General features: G+C 37.0%; 1 protein-coding gene across 5 annotated transcripts; it reads left to right on the forward strand.

Moving 5' to 3' along the window:
• Positions 1–4,379: 4,379 nt before the first annotated feature.
• LOC121779524 (LEAF RUST 10 DISEASE-RESISTANCE LOCUS RECEPTOR-LIKE PROTEIN KINASE-like 2.5) lies at positions 4,380–12,593 on the forward strand. Of its 5 annotated transcripts, XM_042176858.1 has the most exons (8): positions 4,380–5,234; positions 5,319–5,363; positions 5,927–6,040; positions 6,197–6,241; positions 6,870–6,983; positions 7,117–7,164; positions 7,485–8,377; positions 12,485–12,593. In XM_042176858.1, exons 1-8 carry the CDS (start codon positions 4,562–4,564, stop codon positions 12,536–12,538), a joined length of 1,986 nt encoding a protein of 661 aa, XP_042032792.1. In that variant the 5' UTR covers positions 4,380–4,561; the 3' UTR covers positions 12,539–12,593. The 5 variants fall into 5 exon arrangements, with proteins under 5 accessions (XP_042032792.1, XP_042032788.1, XP_042032789.1 ...); XM_042176854.1 differs by lacking the exon at positions 12,485–12,593 and having other exon boundaries at positions 7,485–8,873; XM_042176855.1 differs by lacking the exon at positions 12,485–12,593 and having other exon boundaries at positions 5,331–5,363; positions 7,485–8,873.
• Positions 12,594–16,093: the final 3,500 nt, after the last annotated feature.

Here is a 16,093-nt window from a genome sequence, read left to right on the forward strand (position 1 = left end):
GCATCTTTATCAAAGATCCAACAAGCCGTCGCCGATTCGATTTTCCCTCGAATCATGGGAGCTGAAAAATCAAAGGAGGCATGGGAGATTCTTCAAAAGGAATTTGGAGGAGATGAAAAGGTTAGAGCCATTAAACTACAAACTCTACGAAGAGATTTTGAGAATACCAAAATGAAAGACAATGAAACCTTAAATCAGTTTCATTCAAGTTTTATTGAGCTCACAAATCAAATGAGAGTGTATGGTGAAGAGATTTCAGATCAGAGAATGATAGAAAAGATTTTGATATGTCTTCCAAAAAGGTTTAATGCTATAGTTGCTGTTATTGAGCAAACTAAAGACATTTCTAAAATGAGCATTTATGAGCTGATGGGTTCTTTGAAATCATATGAAGAAAGGCTGTTAAGGCAATCGGAAAAGCCGATTGAGAGTGCATTTCAATCAAAACTGCATTTGAATGCTAAAAGTGTTGGTGAATCTTCGTTTAGTGGTGGCCAACAAAATCGTAGTGGAACCTATGGTCGTGGAAGAGGTCAAGAGAAAACCAAACATGGTGGTAGAGGTTTTCACAAAGCTGAAAATGGGAAGAAGTGTACTCATTGTGGAAAGAGTAACCATGAGTACAAGGATTGTTGGTTTAAGGACAAGCCGAAATGCCACAAATGTAGTCGGTTTGGTCATCTTCAAAAGGATTGCTACGCCAACAATCAACCACAACAGCAGCAGTATGCAAATTTTTTGGAAGAAAAGCAGAGTGAAGAATATATGTTTTATGCTTCACAAAGCAAAAAACAAAAAGATAAAGATGTGTGGTACCTAGACAGTGGCTGTAGTAACCACACGACAGGTGATGAGTCCATCTTTGTCAGCATTGATACATCTGTAAATTCTCAAGTTAAGATGGGAAATGGTGCTCTTGTCAAAGCCCAGGGAAAAGGGACGATAAGTGTTGACACGAAGAAAGGGAAGAAGCGCATAAGTGATGTGCTACTTGTACCAGATTTGAGGCAAAATTTGTTGAGTGTTGGTCAACTTATTGAACATGGATATACTGTCCATTTTGAAGGAAATTCATGTGTCATACTAGATCAAGAGGGGGCGAAGCAAATCGTGGCAAAAATTCAAATGGAGAAGAGTCGCAGCTTTCCTCTCACATTCAAGTATGCTGAAAATATGGCAATGAAAGCTCAAGTAATGGATGAATCGTGGTTATGGCATTTGAGACTTGGCCACTTGAACTTCAATAGTCTCAAGCTACTACACAACAAAAATATGGTCCATGGTCTGCCAAAGATTGAAGAAACACAGTAGCATGTCTGTGAAGGATGTGCACTTGGAAAGCATCACCGGCTACCGTTTCCAAAAGGAGTTGCTTGGAGAGCAAAGGAACCTCTAGAGCTTGTACACACCGATGTGTGCGGACCAATGTCGATAAATTCTAATGGTGGAAACAGGTACTTCATTCTCTTCATTGATGATTTTACTTGTATGACGTGGGTTTACTTCTTGAATCAAAAATCCGAAGTGTTTGAAGTCTTTCAGAAATTCAAGCTCTTTGTGGAGAATCAAAGTGGCCGTACCATCAAAGTGCTAAGAAGTGACAATGGAAAGGAGTACACTTCAAATCAATTCACCAAGTATTGTGAAGAAGAAGGCATTGGAAGACAACTAAGTGTTGGATACACACCACAACAAAATGGTGTATCCGAACGCAAGAATAGGACGGTGATGGAGATGGCAAAATCAATGATTCATGCCAAAGGATTGCTTAAAAGTTTTTGGGCAGACGCCGTTCATACAGCAGTATACTTACTGAATCGATGTCCAACAAAAGCTGTGATGGATAGAACTCCTATTGAAGCATGGAGTGGAAGAAAGCCATCAGTGAAGCATTTGAGAGTTTTTGGGTCAGTTTGCTATGCTCAAACTCCAAAAGAAAAAAGGCAAAAGCTTGATGAAACAAGTGTGAAATGTATACTTGTTGGCTATAGCAACATGTCCAAAGGCTATAGACTTTACAACTTGAAGACAAGAAGTATTATCACAAGTCGAGATGTGATATTCGACGAAAATGCAAGTTGGAATTGGGAAGTAAATGAAGTGCAGAAGAGTGGATCAGTCATTGATGAAACACAACAAGCTCCAACTGTTGAAGATGAGGGAGATGGTGATGAAGGTGCAGATTTTTCATCCCCAAATGATTCAAACTCTAACTCGGATCCAAGTTCGTCCACATCATCATCAAGTCCTGCTCCTAGAATGAAAAGCTTGCGAGATGTCTATGAGAGATGCAATGTTTGCCTCATAGAACCTGAAAATTTTGATGAAGCAATGGAGCAAGAAGCTTGGAGAAAAGCTATGCAAGAAGAAATTGATGTGATCGAAAAGAACAAGACATGGGAGTTGGTCGAATGCCCACGAGAAAAAGAAATCATTGGAGTGAAATGGGTCTACAAAGTTAAAGTAAATGAAGATGGATCATTTCAAAGAAACAAGGCAAGACTTGTAGCAAAAGGCTACACACAACAGCCCGGAATTGACTACGATGAAACTTTTTCGCCGGTTTCACGTTTGGATACAATCCGGATGCTCATTGCTCTTGCAGCTCAAAAGGGGTGGTTATTATACCAACTTGACATTAAATCAGCCTTCTTGAATGGAGAATTGACCAATGAAATTTATGTGGAGCAACCTCAAGGTTTTATAATCGAAGGTGCTGAAGATAAAGTTTATCGATTGAAGAAAGCATTGTATGGATTGAAACAAGCATCAAGAGCTTGGTACAGCCAAATCGATGCATATTTCATTGAGCATGGATTTGAAAGGAGCAAAAGTGAGTCTACTTTGTACGTGAAGACTCAAGGTACATCTACTCTCATTGTTGCTCTATATGTTGATGATTTGCTGTTTTGTGGTGATGATGAGAAGATGATACATGATTTTAAAATTGAGATGATGAAGAGATATGAAATGAGTGATATGGGGCTGCTACATCATTTCTTGGGCATGGAGATATACCAAGAAAATGATGGGGTGTTTATTTGCCAGAGAAAATATGTAGAAAATATTCTGAAAAAGTTTGGAATGAGTGATTGCAACCCAACTTTGATTCCATTGGTGGTGAATGAGAAAATGAAGAAAGAAGATGGTGAAAAGAAGATTGATGCTTCTATCTATCGAAGTATGGTTGGAAGTTTGTTATATCTTTGTGCGACAAGACCGGACATTATGTTTGCTTGTAGTATGTTGTCAAGATTCATGAATAGTCCGAGTCAAATCCATCTTGGTGTAGCAAAGAGAGTTCTTAGATACATCAAAGGCACAACAAATTTTGGGATCAAGTATGTCAAAGGTGCCCAAGTTAATTTGCAAGGCTATTGTGATAGCAATTGGGCCGGATGTTTGGATGACATGAAGAGTACTACGGGTTACTCATTTTCTCTAGGTTCAAGTGTGTTTTCTTGGACTTCAAAGAAGTAGGAGAGTGTGACACAATCAACTGCCGAGGCTGAATATGTTGCAGCTGCTATGGCGACATCACAAGTGTATTGGCTGAGAAAGATTCTTGGCGATATTGGAATGAAGCAGGAGGAAGCTACCGAGCTGTTTTGTGACAACCAATCAGCAATTGCTATGAGCAAGAATCCTGTTTTTCATAGCTGCACTCGACACATCAACATCAAATATCATTTCATCCGAGAAGCCATCGAAGAAGGTGAAGTTCAGCTCACATTTTGCAAGTCCGAAGATCAAGTGGCAGACATCTTCACCAAAGCACTTCCAAAGGAAAAGTTTTTCAAGTTTAGAGAGCTTCTTGGTGTCATGGAGCAGCACATTAAGAGGGAGAACTGTAGTTAATGTGCAGCAAAAGTTTAATTACTTTTTGTTTAGAGTGTCATTAGTAGGTTGGCTAATTGTGACACTAGTCTTTATTTCTCTAGCATGTGTTTTCATTTCCTAGAAGGGTCTAGTATTCCATCTTTAAATATTAGAGATGAAGAGTCATTTGTAAGCTAAATCAATTTCCAATCTATTCAAGATCTGATTTTTCTCCCTGCAAGAATTCATCTCTGCAACAGCTTCTAAACTAGAAATTATACATCCATTATCTAAATCAAAACAAAGTGAAATCCTAGTGCCAACGATCCAACAATAACTTCCACTAGTTGTGTATTTGTGACAAAAGAAATGCCTCTCAATGTATTTCATAGTGACAAAAGAAAATTTGTTGCGACAAGAAATTTCTGCGCGGAGTTAAAATTGTGATGGGTGTGTTTGTGGACTTAACTTCAATCAACTATCGCCATTGACTCATTGACTTCAATATAAATACTTAAAAAATAATAATCGTGGACATAGACTTTTCAAGATGAATAATTCTTGCCAAATCAAATCTCCTTCGCTGGCTGCTGCTGCTGCAAAATCAGTTTCGTCTGCCCGCCCAACCCCATTATATCAATTCAGCTATTTCTAAATTAACAGTCTCCGAAACAGAGGATCGATCTATTTTGTGCATGCTTCTATTTAGAAATATTTGGCAATCTCAACTCTCCAAGCTGCAATGTCCACAACTCTCCTCCTCTTGTTCATCCTTACAACATTAGCTCATTTCTCCCATGCTAATCCTCCCTGCCCTCCTTCTTCGTGTGGCGTTATTCGTAATATCAGCTACCCTTTCCTCCTCAAGGGCGACCCCAGCAACTGCGGCCATCACATATTAACATGTCACCACAATCTCACCTCCATCTCTCTCAACTCTCGAAACTTCTATGTCAAAGCCATCGACTACCAAATCTCCACCATCAGAGTGGCTGATGCTTCCCTCAACAATCACAACATCTGCTCTTTCCCCATCTCTTCTACTTATTACTTTTCCGATGATTCTCATTACAGTTACTCTATCCCAAGCTATTCTACCTATCCATTTGATTATAAAGCCACCCGTATCAATTTGATGAGCTGCCCTAATCCCATGAAGAATCCATCCCTCTTCACCAACATTTCTACTAAATGTTCTCGAATGAATGATAGATCATATTCATATATAAAGGTCGGACACATGAATGCCTCAGAGGTACCGCACCTGTGCGGACTAGATCTCATAGCGATGACGTCGTGGCACTTTCATGATCTGAAAAATGTATCTCTTTCAGAAATCCACCACTCTCTCTTGTATGGATTTGAACTCACCTTCTGCAACGACTGCGGACCATGGTCTGCTTCCTTCTGGGAGGGTAAGAACGATTTATAAAATATCATTGATATTAATATATAATGATTTGTGTTTATGAAGATTATCTCACTTGCTACTCCTCTAGCTATGTTTGCAGTGGTGCTTCACCCAGCTCTTCTACTCATTTTAGGTGAGATCTTCCATTATCTATGCTTAATTATTAGGACAATTCATAGCTAATATCACAAGATTTTACCAAATTCTAGATTTTTCTACCTACTTAAAACTTGATCATGAAATTATTAAGTTTAGATGAAGTTGTCGATTTCCGAAGCTTGGTGATTTCAGCTATATCAATTTTCTTACGGGACTTGTCACACAATTAATAGTCATTTAAATCACAAAATTTCATTTATTTTTCACAATTGTCATCCATGCACAAATTGTCATCCTTTAATGTTGTTTAAAACGACATGTTTCATTAAAATAAGTATTTTCTTTTATATTCCTTTATTTTTATTATTTATATTGAAATAATGCCGTTTTTAACATCACCAAAAGACGTCAATTTGTGCATGGACGTGACACTTGATAAAAATTATAAGTTTGTGATTTAATATTCCAATTTCAAAGTAATATCAAAATCTAACTAAACTTCATAATTTAAATAACTAATACTCCCCCCATATTAGCGATCAGTTGTCATAAATTCTGATCCATCGGCTTTGAACTTAAAACTGAAAAATATTTCAGGGATGATATGTGCAGTAATAGGCCATCCTATATTCCCTCTCTTTGGAATCGCAGCTCTATCAATGGGCTTATTTCTAACTTTGCCTCTATACTACAACATATTCATACAATACGGTAAACATCCTTAACTTTTAATGCTTGCATAAACACATAAATTCGATGAATAAAAACAAGCATCTGAATTTAAATTCTCATGATCTAGGTATGAAAATGATTCCTGATGTTTATTTTAAATTAAATTCAGTTCTATATTTTATCGTCTGCGTGCAGGCTATGGTTTGTCACCCGCTCAAATAGGCATTGCATCAGTAATAGGTGGGCTCCTTGTTTATATACATGCACTACCTGCTACTCCCTCTGTCTCAAAGTTATTTGAATCGTATTCCTTTTTAGGTTGTCTCAAGTTACTTGAGTCATTTCTCTTTTTAGCTAAAAATAAAATAGCTAACTTCATATACTTTATTCCTTCTTTTACTTTATTCTCTCATCTATTTTATTTAACTCATTAAACACAACTTTCTTAAATCTAATGGAGGACGCAAGATTTTAACGTGGGGGTCCAATATATTGATAATAATTGTTGGTTTTTTTATATCAATGTAGCCGAAAGTTATGACAAAAATGCGCATGAGATATGTTACGAGATAGAAATAATTAAATGATACGAAAACTTGAGATATGTATATATTTAATTTTTTAAATTATGAGTAAATTTTGAAATAAGTTAAGTATTGAAGTATAAATATGAATTTTTTTTGTGTATAATAGTTCTAGAAAAATAGAAAAAGCATGACAAAAATAGCAAAAAACTGAAATTATTTTATAAATATATTTTAAAATAAGTTAATTAATGAATTACTATAAATCATAAAAAGTTTTTATGAATAATAGCTGTCATAAATTCTGATAATCGGCTTTGAACTTAAATCGAAAAATATTTCAGGTTTGCTATGTGCAGTAATAAGCCCTCCTATATTCATCCTGTTTGGAATCGCAGCTTTATCAACGGCCTTACTTCATCCTTTCCTTTTGGAATACGGCATAATCACACCAGCACGTAAGTATCCCTACTTTTAATGCTTGCATAAACACATATAACTCCGATGGATAAAAACAAGCATCTGAATATATGCATCTATCTCAATGTTTATTTTAAATTCAGTTCTAAATTTTATTTGGTGTGCGTGCAGGCTACAATATCCTAGCTGATTATGGACAAGGCTTGGAATTAGTAATCGGTGCGCTCCTTGTTTATATATGTGCACTACTTACTTACTACAATTTCAGGTTTTAATTTTAACCAGATTTTCGTGATTTTTTATTCAAATACTATGTTAAAATATTATACTATGCTTGGTTTCATTGCACATCATTTATTTATTTATTTATAATATTATAAAACAATTATGTGATCGTATCGATCGGAGTTCATAATTTATTGTGTTACTTGAACGTAATATTTTCTTTATTCGTTATAAATGTAAACAGAAACTTGTACAAGCATTAATATTCAACATTGATGAATTTATTTATTTTATGTTTTTCACTTGTCATGCAGTATTGATCATCTTGCTACCAAGGTTTATCCTTTTTCCTGTTGCTATGTGGCTTTTGATCAAGAAATTTCGGATAAGGCATAGGTCCGTGTATACAAGAATCGAAAGTTTCTTACGAAGTGACAACCAACTCACACCAATTAGATATTCATATTCAGACATTAAGAAGATGACAGGAGGCTTTCAAGACAAACTAGGTGAAGGTGGCTACGGTTCTGTCTACAAAGGGAAGCTCCGAAGTGGCTTTCATGTAGCAGTCAAATTACTCGGAAAATCTGGAGGAAGTGGACAAGACTTCATGAATGAAATTGCAACTATTGGAAGGATCCACCATGTCAATGTGGTGAACCTCGTTGGATATTGTGCACACGGCTCCAAACGTGCACTTATCTATGATTTCATGCCCAATGGTTCCCTTGAAAAATATCTTTTCAATAGAGACAAAACAATCTCATTGAGTTGGGATACGAAGTTTGAGATTGCAGTTGGTGTTGCTCGTGGGATTGAGTATCTACACCGAGGGTGTGATGTTCAGATCTTGCATTTTGACATTAAGCCTCATAACATACTTCTTGATGATGACTTCATCCCAAAAATATCAGATTTTGGGCTAGCAAAGTTTTTCTCAACGGATAAAACCACTGTGACTATGACTGCTGCTAGAGGAACCATAGGATACGTTGCCCCTGAACTGATTAGCAGAAGTATTGGAGCAGTCTCTTACAAGGCTGATGTTTATAGTTTCGGGATGTTGTTAATGGAAATGGTGAGTTTGAAGAAAGACTTGATAGGGAACAATGACAATTCGAGTCAATATTTTCCGAATTGGATATATGACTACTTTAACCAAGGGAAGGACATTGAAGTTGTGAACAGTGGTGATGATGAAAACTATGATGATAGTTGGAGGAAATATGGTCGGAAGATGACAATAGTTGCATTATGGTGCATACAAATGTGTCCTGACCATCGTCCCTCAATGAACAAAGTGTTGGAAATGTTGGAAGGTGATGTTGAACGTCTAAAAGTTCCTAATTATCCTTCTCAATCTACTCAGATCGTCGTAGATCAAACATGTTCGACAGATTCAGTATCATTGCTGGAACATGAAGATGCTTCAACCAGTGTTGAGATTATAGTTGAATAATTGCATGTCATGCCATATAGTTCTAATTCGCCTAAATATTGTAAAATGTCCTAGTATTTAGGTTTATGTGTGTGTGTCCCATGCTCTAATAAATCGAGTTTACTAAAATGTGCTTGATATCTTAGATTTATAACTTTGGGTTGTGATGTTAGCATATGGGCCTCGGACCAAAAAAATATTTTGTGTTAATGGATTGTCATTGAGCCACAACTTAAAATTATAAGGACCAAATTATATTTGTAAATGGATTAAAGTTCATTATCCTATGGTATAAAATTCCTCGACTATTTATTATGACCATCTGAATTTATGTCAACTTTTTGACATGGTAGGGAAGTACTTATCGTTTACATAATATAAACTTCATGTATCTTAATTTATCAGATACTTAGTTTTTTTATATGTATATACGTATGGTAAAAAATGGGATTAATGAAGACCTGCCAATATTTTCTTATGCACCCAACCGTGATCATAAACTAGTGAACTCGTCTCATCTCATGCCATAATTTTATTTATTTTAGAAAACATGAATTACAATCTATGAATCAACAATGATGAAGTATTCATCTGTCTTAATTGTTTTGTGTATTTCCTTCCATCTTGCTATGCAAAGTGCACTCCTTCTACCTGTGGCATCTTTGCCAATATATTGAATAATTCTCATTCTTTTCAATACATACACATTATATTGAATAACTCTCATTGTTATATCCCTATTCTTCTGGTCATTACATTACATGTGCGCTATGCTTCACTACCTATTTCAAAATTATTACTCAATATGTTATTCCATTTAATCATATGATGTACGTTGCAGCTCTTTTATGTGCACCTCCTATAACTTCAATTATCGCTATTTTAGGACTATTAGCTTGATGGTTTATTCCAGTAAGATATCGATCTTACATTTCCTCTATTTATTACTCCATCCGTCCTTTGAAAATAGAAACTAATTCCATTTTGATTTGTCCCTTAAAAATAAAGTGATATTCATTCTTCACAAATAATACTTTAATCACATTTTTTTCTCTTTGGCTTACTTTACTAATTGTGCATTAAAATTCGCCCGTTTTATAAAATTTCTATTTTTATAAAATAGAGAAAGTAATATTTTTCACATTAATCCTTTATTGCTAATCATGTTTATGCTTGCAGAGATTGGAGAGACTATTCAACTAACAACCGGTGCGCTCTAATTTATCCTTTACTTACTATTTTTAAGCGACAAAGAAATTAGAAATTTAATGCTACAGAAATTTCAACGCGGAATTATAAATTGTGATGGATTAGTTTGTAGATTTCTCTCCAATCAACTATCGTCATTGACTCATTGACTTCATTAAAATTGAAAAAGACCATTATCTCTTATGTTCACTTTCCATTTCCGTATGTCACAAAAAATGGACATATTCATTTAGGAAAAATTGTCTCCAGCTCATTAGCCATATATATTAATTTATTTACAATTTATACCACTATTACCCACTATTATAGCTCATTAAACACTAATAATAGTATAGGTCTCACTATCCGCCAATCCTAAGTAACTATCCTTCTATTCCTCTATTTTACTTTACCAATTGTATATTAATTCTCGTGTCATTTCAAATGTTTATATTTTTATAAGACGAATAGAGTATGGAGTAGTTAACTAAGTCAGTCCAAAATGAATAATTCCTGCTAAATCAAATCTCCTTCAGTTTTCGTATAGTTCAGTATATCTACTACTGCAAAATCAGTTGTTGTCACTACTCACTTCCTCCATCCCATAATAAAAATTACATTTGTCATTTCAGTATTTCTCATAATAAGAGTCATATTCCATCAACTTATTCTGCTCATATTTTATTATAAAATTAATAATATAAATGGGACCCTCACAATTCACTAACTTTTCTTTACATTTTTTAAAATATGTGCTTATAGCAAATATGACTCCTATTGTGGGACGGAGGTAGTAGTTATTTTGCCAGATAGATATTCATAGGATTTCATTAATTTTAATTAACTTTTGGTTTTTCTAAAATAGCAAGCATTATATTATACTTCATCCGCTTAAAAAAATGGAAGTAGCGTCAGTAGATTGTAGGGTCCATGTTATTAGTAGTTCAAAACTTTCTTTATTCAGATTTTGTCTAATTTTGGGGACGATCCAAAATGGAAAAACTAGTCAATTTTTTGGGGAGGGAGAGTATTATTTCGAAAGATTGACTACTTCAACGACATTTTCTCAATTGATTTTAAAAGCGCATGCCAATTGCCAAGTTAAATTTTCAATGAACTTTAAAAGTAAATAACATAAAAAGTATGGTAAATTGGAGTTGAACTCAGACCAATTCAATGCAAGATCTAACGTCCGCCAATTACACCACATTATGCGTCGATGAATATGCGAAATTGAAGTGCTCGAAGACGCGAAAGCCAAACATGTCTTACTTTTTTTAACTTATAAAAAGTCTCCCAAATACAGATATCAATAAATTCTTCAAATTAAATTAAAATGTAAATAAAACTAATAAATTATTTAATAATAAATAATTAATACTAATCTAATTTTTAAAACTATTTTTTTGTTAATTTTAAAAAAAATTATATACACATATATTTTTAAAAAAATGTAAGATGTCATAAATAATGTTCTATTTAATTCCTCTACTAATCACCTCCTTATCAACATGTAAAAGAAAATTCTCTAAAAGTATAAACTTTGCCATAATATCAATAGGTTGTTTTGAAACAAAAAACAAAAGAGGAAAATACCTTTTAGGAGCTCGTGAGTATTTTGGACCAAAAAATAGTCTAAAAAGTTCAAAAATCTTTCTAGCAATATTACTATCAAAGTTGAAAGATGTGTGTGAATATTTTTAACGAATGGGTTTGCATACTTCTTTTGGGGAAGTGATCACATGGTAAGTGAACAATTCCTTCGGCTAAAGATCGTTATATTTGTGATCACTGATCAGAGTTGTCATAAATTCTGATCATCGGCTTTGAACTTAAATCGAAAAATATTTCAGGTGTGGTATGTGCAGTAATAAGCCCTCCTATACTCATCCTGTTTGGAATCGCAGCTTTATCAACGGTCTTACTTCAAACTTTCCTTTTGAATTACATTATACTCATACCACTACGTAAGTATCCCTACTTTTAGTGCTTGCATAAACACATATAACTCCGATGGATAAAAACAAGCATCTGAATATATGTATCTATCTCAATGTTTATTTTAAATTCAGGCCTAAATTTTATTTGGTGTGCGTGCAGGCTACAATATCCTAGCTGATCAAGGACTAGGCATGGACTTATTAATCGGTGCGCTCCTTGTTTATATATGTGTACTACTTACTTACAACAATTTCAGGTTTTAATTACTCGGAAAATCTGGAGGAAGTGGACAAGACTTCATGAATGAAATTGCGACTATTGGAAGGATCCACCATGTCAATGTGGTGAACCTCGTTGGATATTGTGCACACGGCTCCAAACGTGCACTTATCTATGATTTCATGCCCAACGGTTCCCTTGAACAATATATTTTCAATAGAGACAAAACGATCTCATTGAGTTGGGATACGAAGTTTGAGATTGCAGTTGGTGTTGCTCGTGGGATTGAGTATCTACACCGAGGGTGTGATGTTCAGATCTTGCATTTTGACATTAAGCCTCATAACATACTTCTTGATGATGACTTCATCCCAAAAATATCAGATTTTGGGCTAGCAAAGTTTTTCTCAACGGATAAAACCACTGTGACTATGACTGCTGCTAGAGGAACCATAGGATACGTTGCCCCTGAACTGATTAGCAGAAGTATTGGGCGGTCTCTTACAAGGCTGATGTTTATAGTTTCAGGATGTTGTTAATGGAAATGGTGAGTTTGAAGAAAGACTTGATAGGGAACAATGACAATTCGAGTCAATATTTTCCGTATTGGATATATGACTACTTTAACCAAGGGAAGGACATTGAAGTGTTGAATGGTGGTGATGATGATAGTTGGAGGAAATATGGTCGGAAGATGACAATAGTTGCATTATGGTGCATACAAATGTGTCCTGATGTTACGATCCCCCTATATCTTAGGATTCCCCAAATATTTAGTTATCTTTTTATTCCCCATATCTTTTGATTCATAGTATATTTTCATATCTTGTTTTCTTGTTCCCTAAGCTAGTATTCTAGTATTATAAATAGGGCTAGGTTGTTATCTTTTTATTCATTGAATGAAGAAATAATTTGCCCACATTACTTGTGCAATACTCCTTATCAAACCTTGAAGACTGCCGACGGAGGAAGTTCTCCGCGCCAGCCACGAATTGAGCCGCCGACCCCAACGTTCGGGGCGCCGGATTGGTGTGTTGCGAGTGTAATCGCAGGATTTCTTCGTTAAGAGAATTGTGCTCTTAACAACTGGTGCTTTCATCCCGTACTCATCCTCCATCTTCGTTCATCTATATCCAAAAAAAAACACCTTTTCAACCTACACCTCCGATAAGAAGCACAAGTTCTCTCCATCTTCTTTCATACATCATTTCATGGCCGCTCCCCGGACCTGCTGGGACCTGCCATATCGATCCCACCACCAGCAATTGGGGCAACAGAGACAGCCCTGGGACCTGCCACGACAGAGACAATCGAGGGGAGTCCAGCCCTATGTCTCACAGATCAGCCACCGCAAGCTAATGAGTCACCGACCAGCGCCGCCTCACCGAATGAGGTCAGTCCAGCCCCACGGCCCCACTTGTTGGGATCCTCCTAGTAACCGACCACTACCGAGTTTCCAGCCCTATGACCCACCACAGTCGCAACGACCCTCTCGTTGGGAACCATCACCTCACCGAGCATCGCAAGGATACTCGAATTCTGATCAGCCACTGCCGCGTCGGCCTAGTGGCTGGGATCCGCCCCGACAACGAACCGATCACTGCTATCGCCCGTGGCAGCCTCAATATCAGTCTCGTTCAGCCACCAAAGTGGACAGCTTATTGGAGGCGTTGGACAGGGCATTGGACAGGATGGAAACTCGTATCGATGCCATAGATCGCCGGGTGAGCAAAATCCGATCGTCGCAACAGCATGTTCGTGATCAGCCAGATGTCTCTCCGTATCTCCAGAAGATAGACTATTCTCCATTGAGAAATACTATAGCTTCCTTTGGGACGTCAGGTTTACCCCACAATGATCCATCGTCTCCGCCGCAACACCGCACCAATGCCAATCAGCCCCCAGCACGCCAGCCTTCGTGTGGGGAACCACCTCTAACGGCAACCACTGCCGCAGACCAGGTCCACCAACCTTACCAGCCGCCACCGCTGCTGCGATTAAATTGCCAGCCGCAGCAGCCGAGTCCGGCACCGGCTGTGGAGCTACTGCCGAACTCCGCTCCAGGACCTACCCAGCCCGTACACCCGCCGCCCGTGACAACTCCATTTTTGGCCCCTAATCGTCGTTCTCCAGCTGTTGTCCTGAGCTCAAGGACAAAGGAGTGGCAAACGAAACTGCAGGTTGATGATGAGTGTGGTTTCATAAATGAAGTTGTGCAATGCCTTCATGATCTTTTTTGGGGAGAGAGCATTATTGAAGACAAAAGGATTGAGAATGAGATAGGACCGAAAGGTTTAGTTGGTTGTAAAGATGTTGAAGATAGTGATATCTTTAAGATGATCAAAATGATCATAGTGCGCGCATTTGATCCTGGTATATGCGTCGGTTTTAGCAAAAGAAACTGTGAATTTCTTGCCTTGACAAGGGAAAAAACAGATCTACATGATAGCGGGCAGGAGCTACCACATGATGAATTTATCACGTGCTTGTTTGCCGCAGACACCTTTCGCATCGAGCTACACAGTCCTGCAAAACCCGTTGTCTGCACTCATGTTCGAAAATTTAATGGGGATGATGACGGGGGACGCACAACTATTTCGTGGGTGTTTGATCCAGGTGGAGATATTTCAACCCTCTTCGTTGCTTCGTGGTTTCCACCTTGAGGACGAGGTGGATTTTAACCGTGGGGGAGTTGTTACGATCCCCCTATATCTTAGGATTCCCCAAATATTTAGTTATCTTTTTATTCCCCATATCTTTTGATTCATAGTATATTTTCATATCTTGTTTTCTTGTTCCCTAAGCTAGTATTCTAGTATTATAAATAGGGCTAGGTTGTTATCTTTTTATTCATTGAATGAAGAAATAATTTGCCCACATTACTTGTGCAATACTCCTTATCAAACCTTGAAGACTGCCGACGGAGGAAGTTCTCCGCGCCAGCCACGAATTGAGCCGCCGACCCCAACGTTCGGGGCGCCGGATTGGTGTGTTGCGAGTGTAATCGCAGGATTTCTTCGTTAAGAGAATTGTGCTCTTAACACCTGACCATCGTCCCTCAATGAACAAAGTGTTGGAAATGTTGGAGGGTGATGTTGAACGTCTAAATATTCCCGAGTATCCTTCTCAATCTATTCAAACCACGGTAGTAGATCAAACATTTTCCACTGATTCAGTATCGTTGCTGGAACATGATGATTCATCACCCAGTGTTGAAATTATTGTTGAAGAGTTCCATAGTTGCCATAGTTCTGAATTGCCTAAATATTGTAGTAACATGTACTAGTATTTAGGTTTATGTGGGCCACATGCTCTTGTAAATTAAGTTTATTAAAGATGTGTTTGAGATTTTAGATTTCTTTCTTTGGGTTGGGATTTGTGAAGTTAGCATATGGGCCTCGGCCCACTAAAATATTTGTGTTAATTGATTATCGCTGGAGTCGTAAGTTACTATCATGGAGACCAAGTGTTTATTTGTAAAAGTTTTTACTAATCCGCCAGTAAAAGTTTTTAGTGACAATCTTTTTAGTTTCGGCTTCAAAGACACTAAATAATACTACATCCGTCCTTCATTAAGTGTCACATTTGCTTTTCTACATTTGTTTTGTAAAAATTATATTAATAAATAGTCTTATTCTATCACCATTGACTTACTTTGGAAAAAATAAAAAACTATCATTACTGAATTAGGTTATCCAAATTGAATGATTCCACAATCTTTAGCTCGTCCTCAGAATTCCACGAAGTAATCCATGCATGAATGACGCCCTCATAAATACAAATAATTATATAGAGATATTTGATGAATCGGCGAATTTTTGATGGTGATGAATGCACGTAAAAATAAAGGAAGATCAACCCACAGAGATTTACGTGGTTCGATTTACTGAGGTAAATCTACGTCCACGGGAAGAAAAGAGGGCAGAGTTGTATTGCTTGATCTGTTTTCTACAGCTAACAATACAGACTTGCTATTTGCTATTTTCTCTCTAGAGAGCTTAACAGAAGTTAACCGAAGGAGATTATCTATCTGACCTAGGTTCTATTTATACATTGAACCAAGATCGTGGCATGCAGCATTTATTAGGTAGTGGATGTCGTGGAGGTCGTGGCGACCTTGCATGGGTCCACTATCCT

Source organism: Salvia splendens, chromosome 19, assembly GCF_004379255.2.
Source record: "Salvia splendens isolate huo1 chromosome 19, SspV2, whole genome shotgun sequence".
Taxonomy (NCBI): domain Eukaryota; kingdom Viridiplantae; phylum Streptophyta; class Magnoliopsida; order Lamiales; family Lamiaceae; genus Salvia; species Salvia splendens.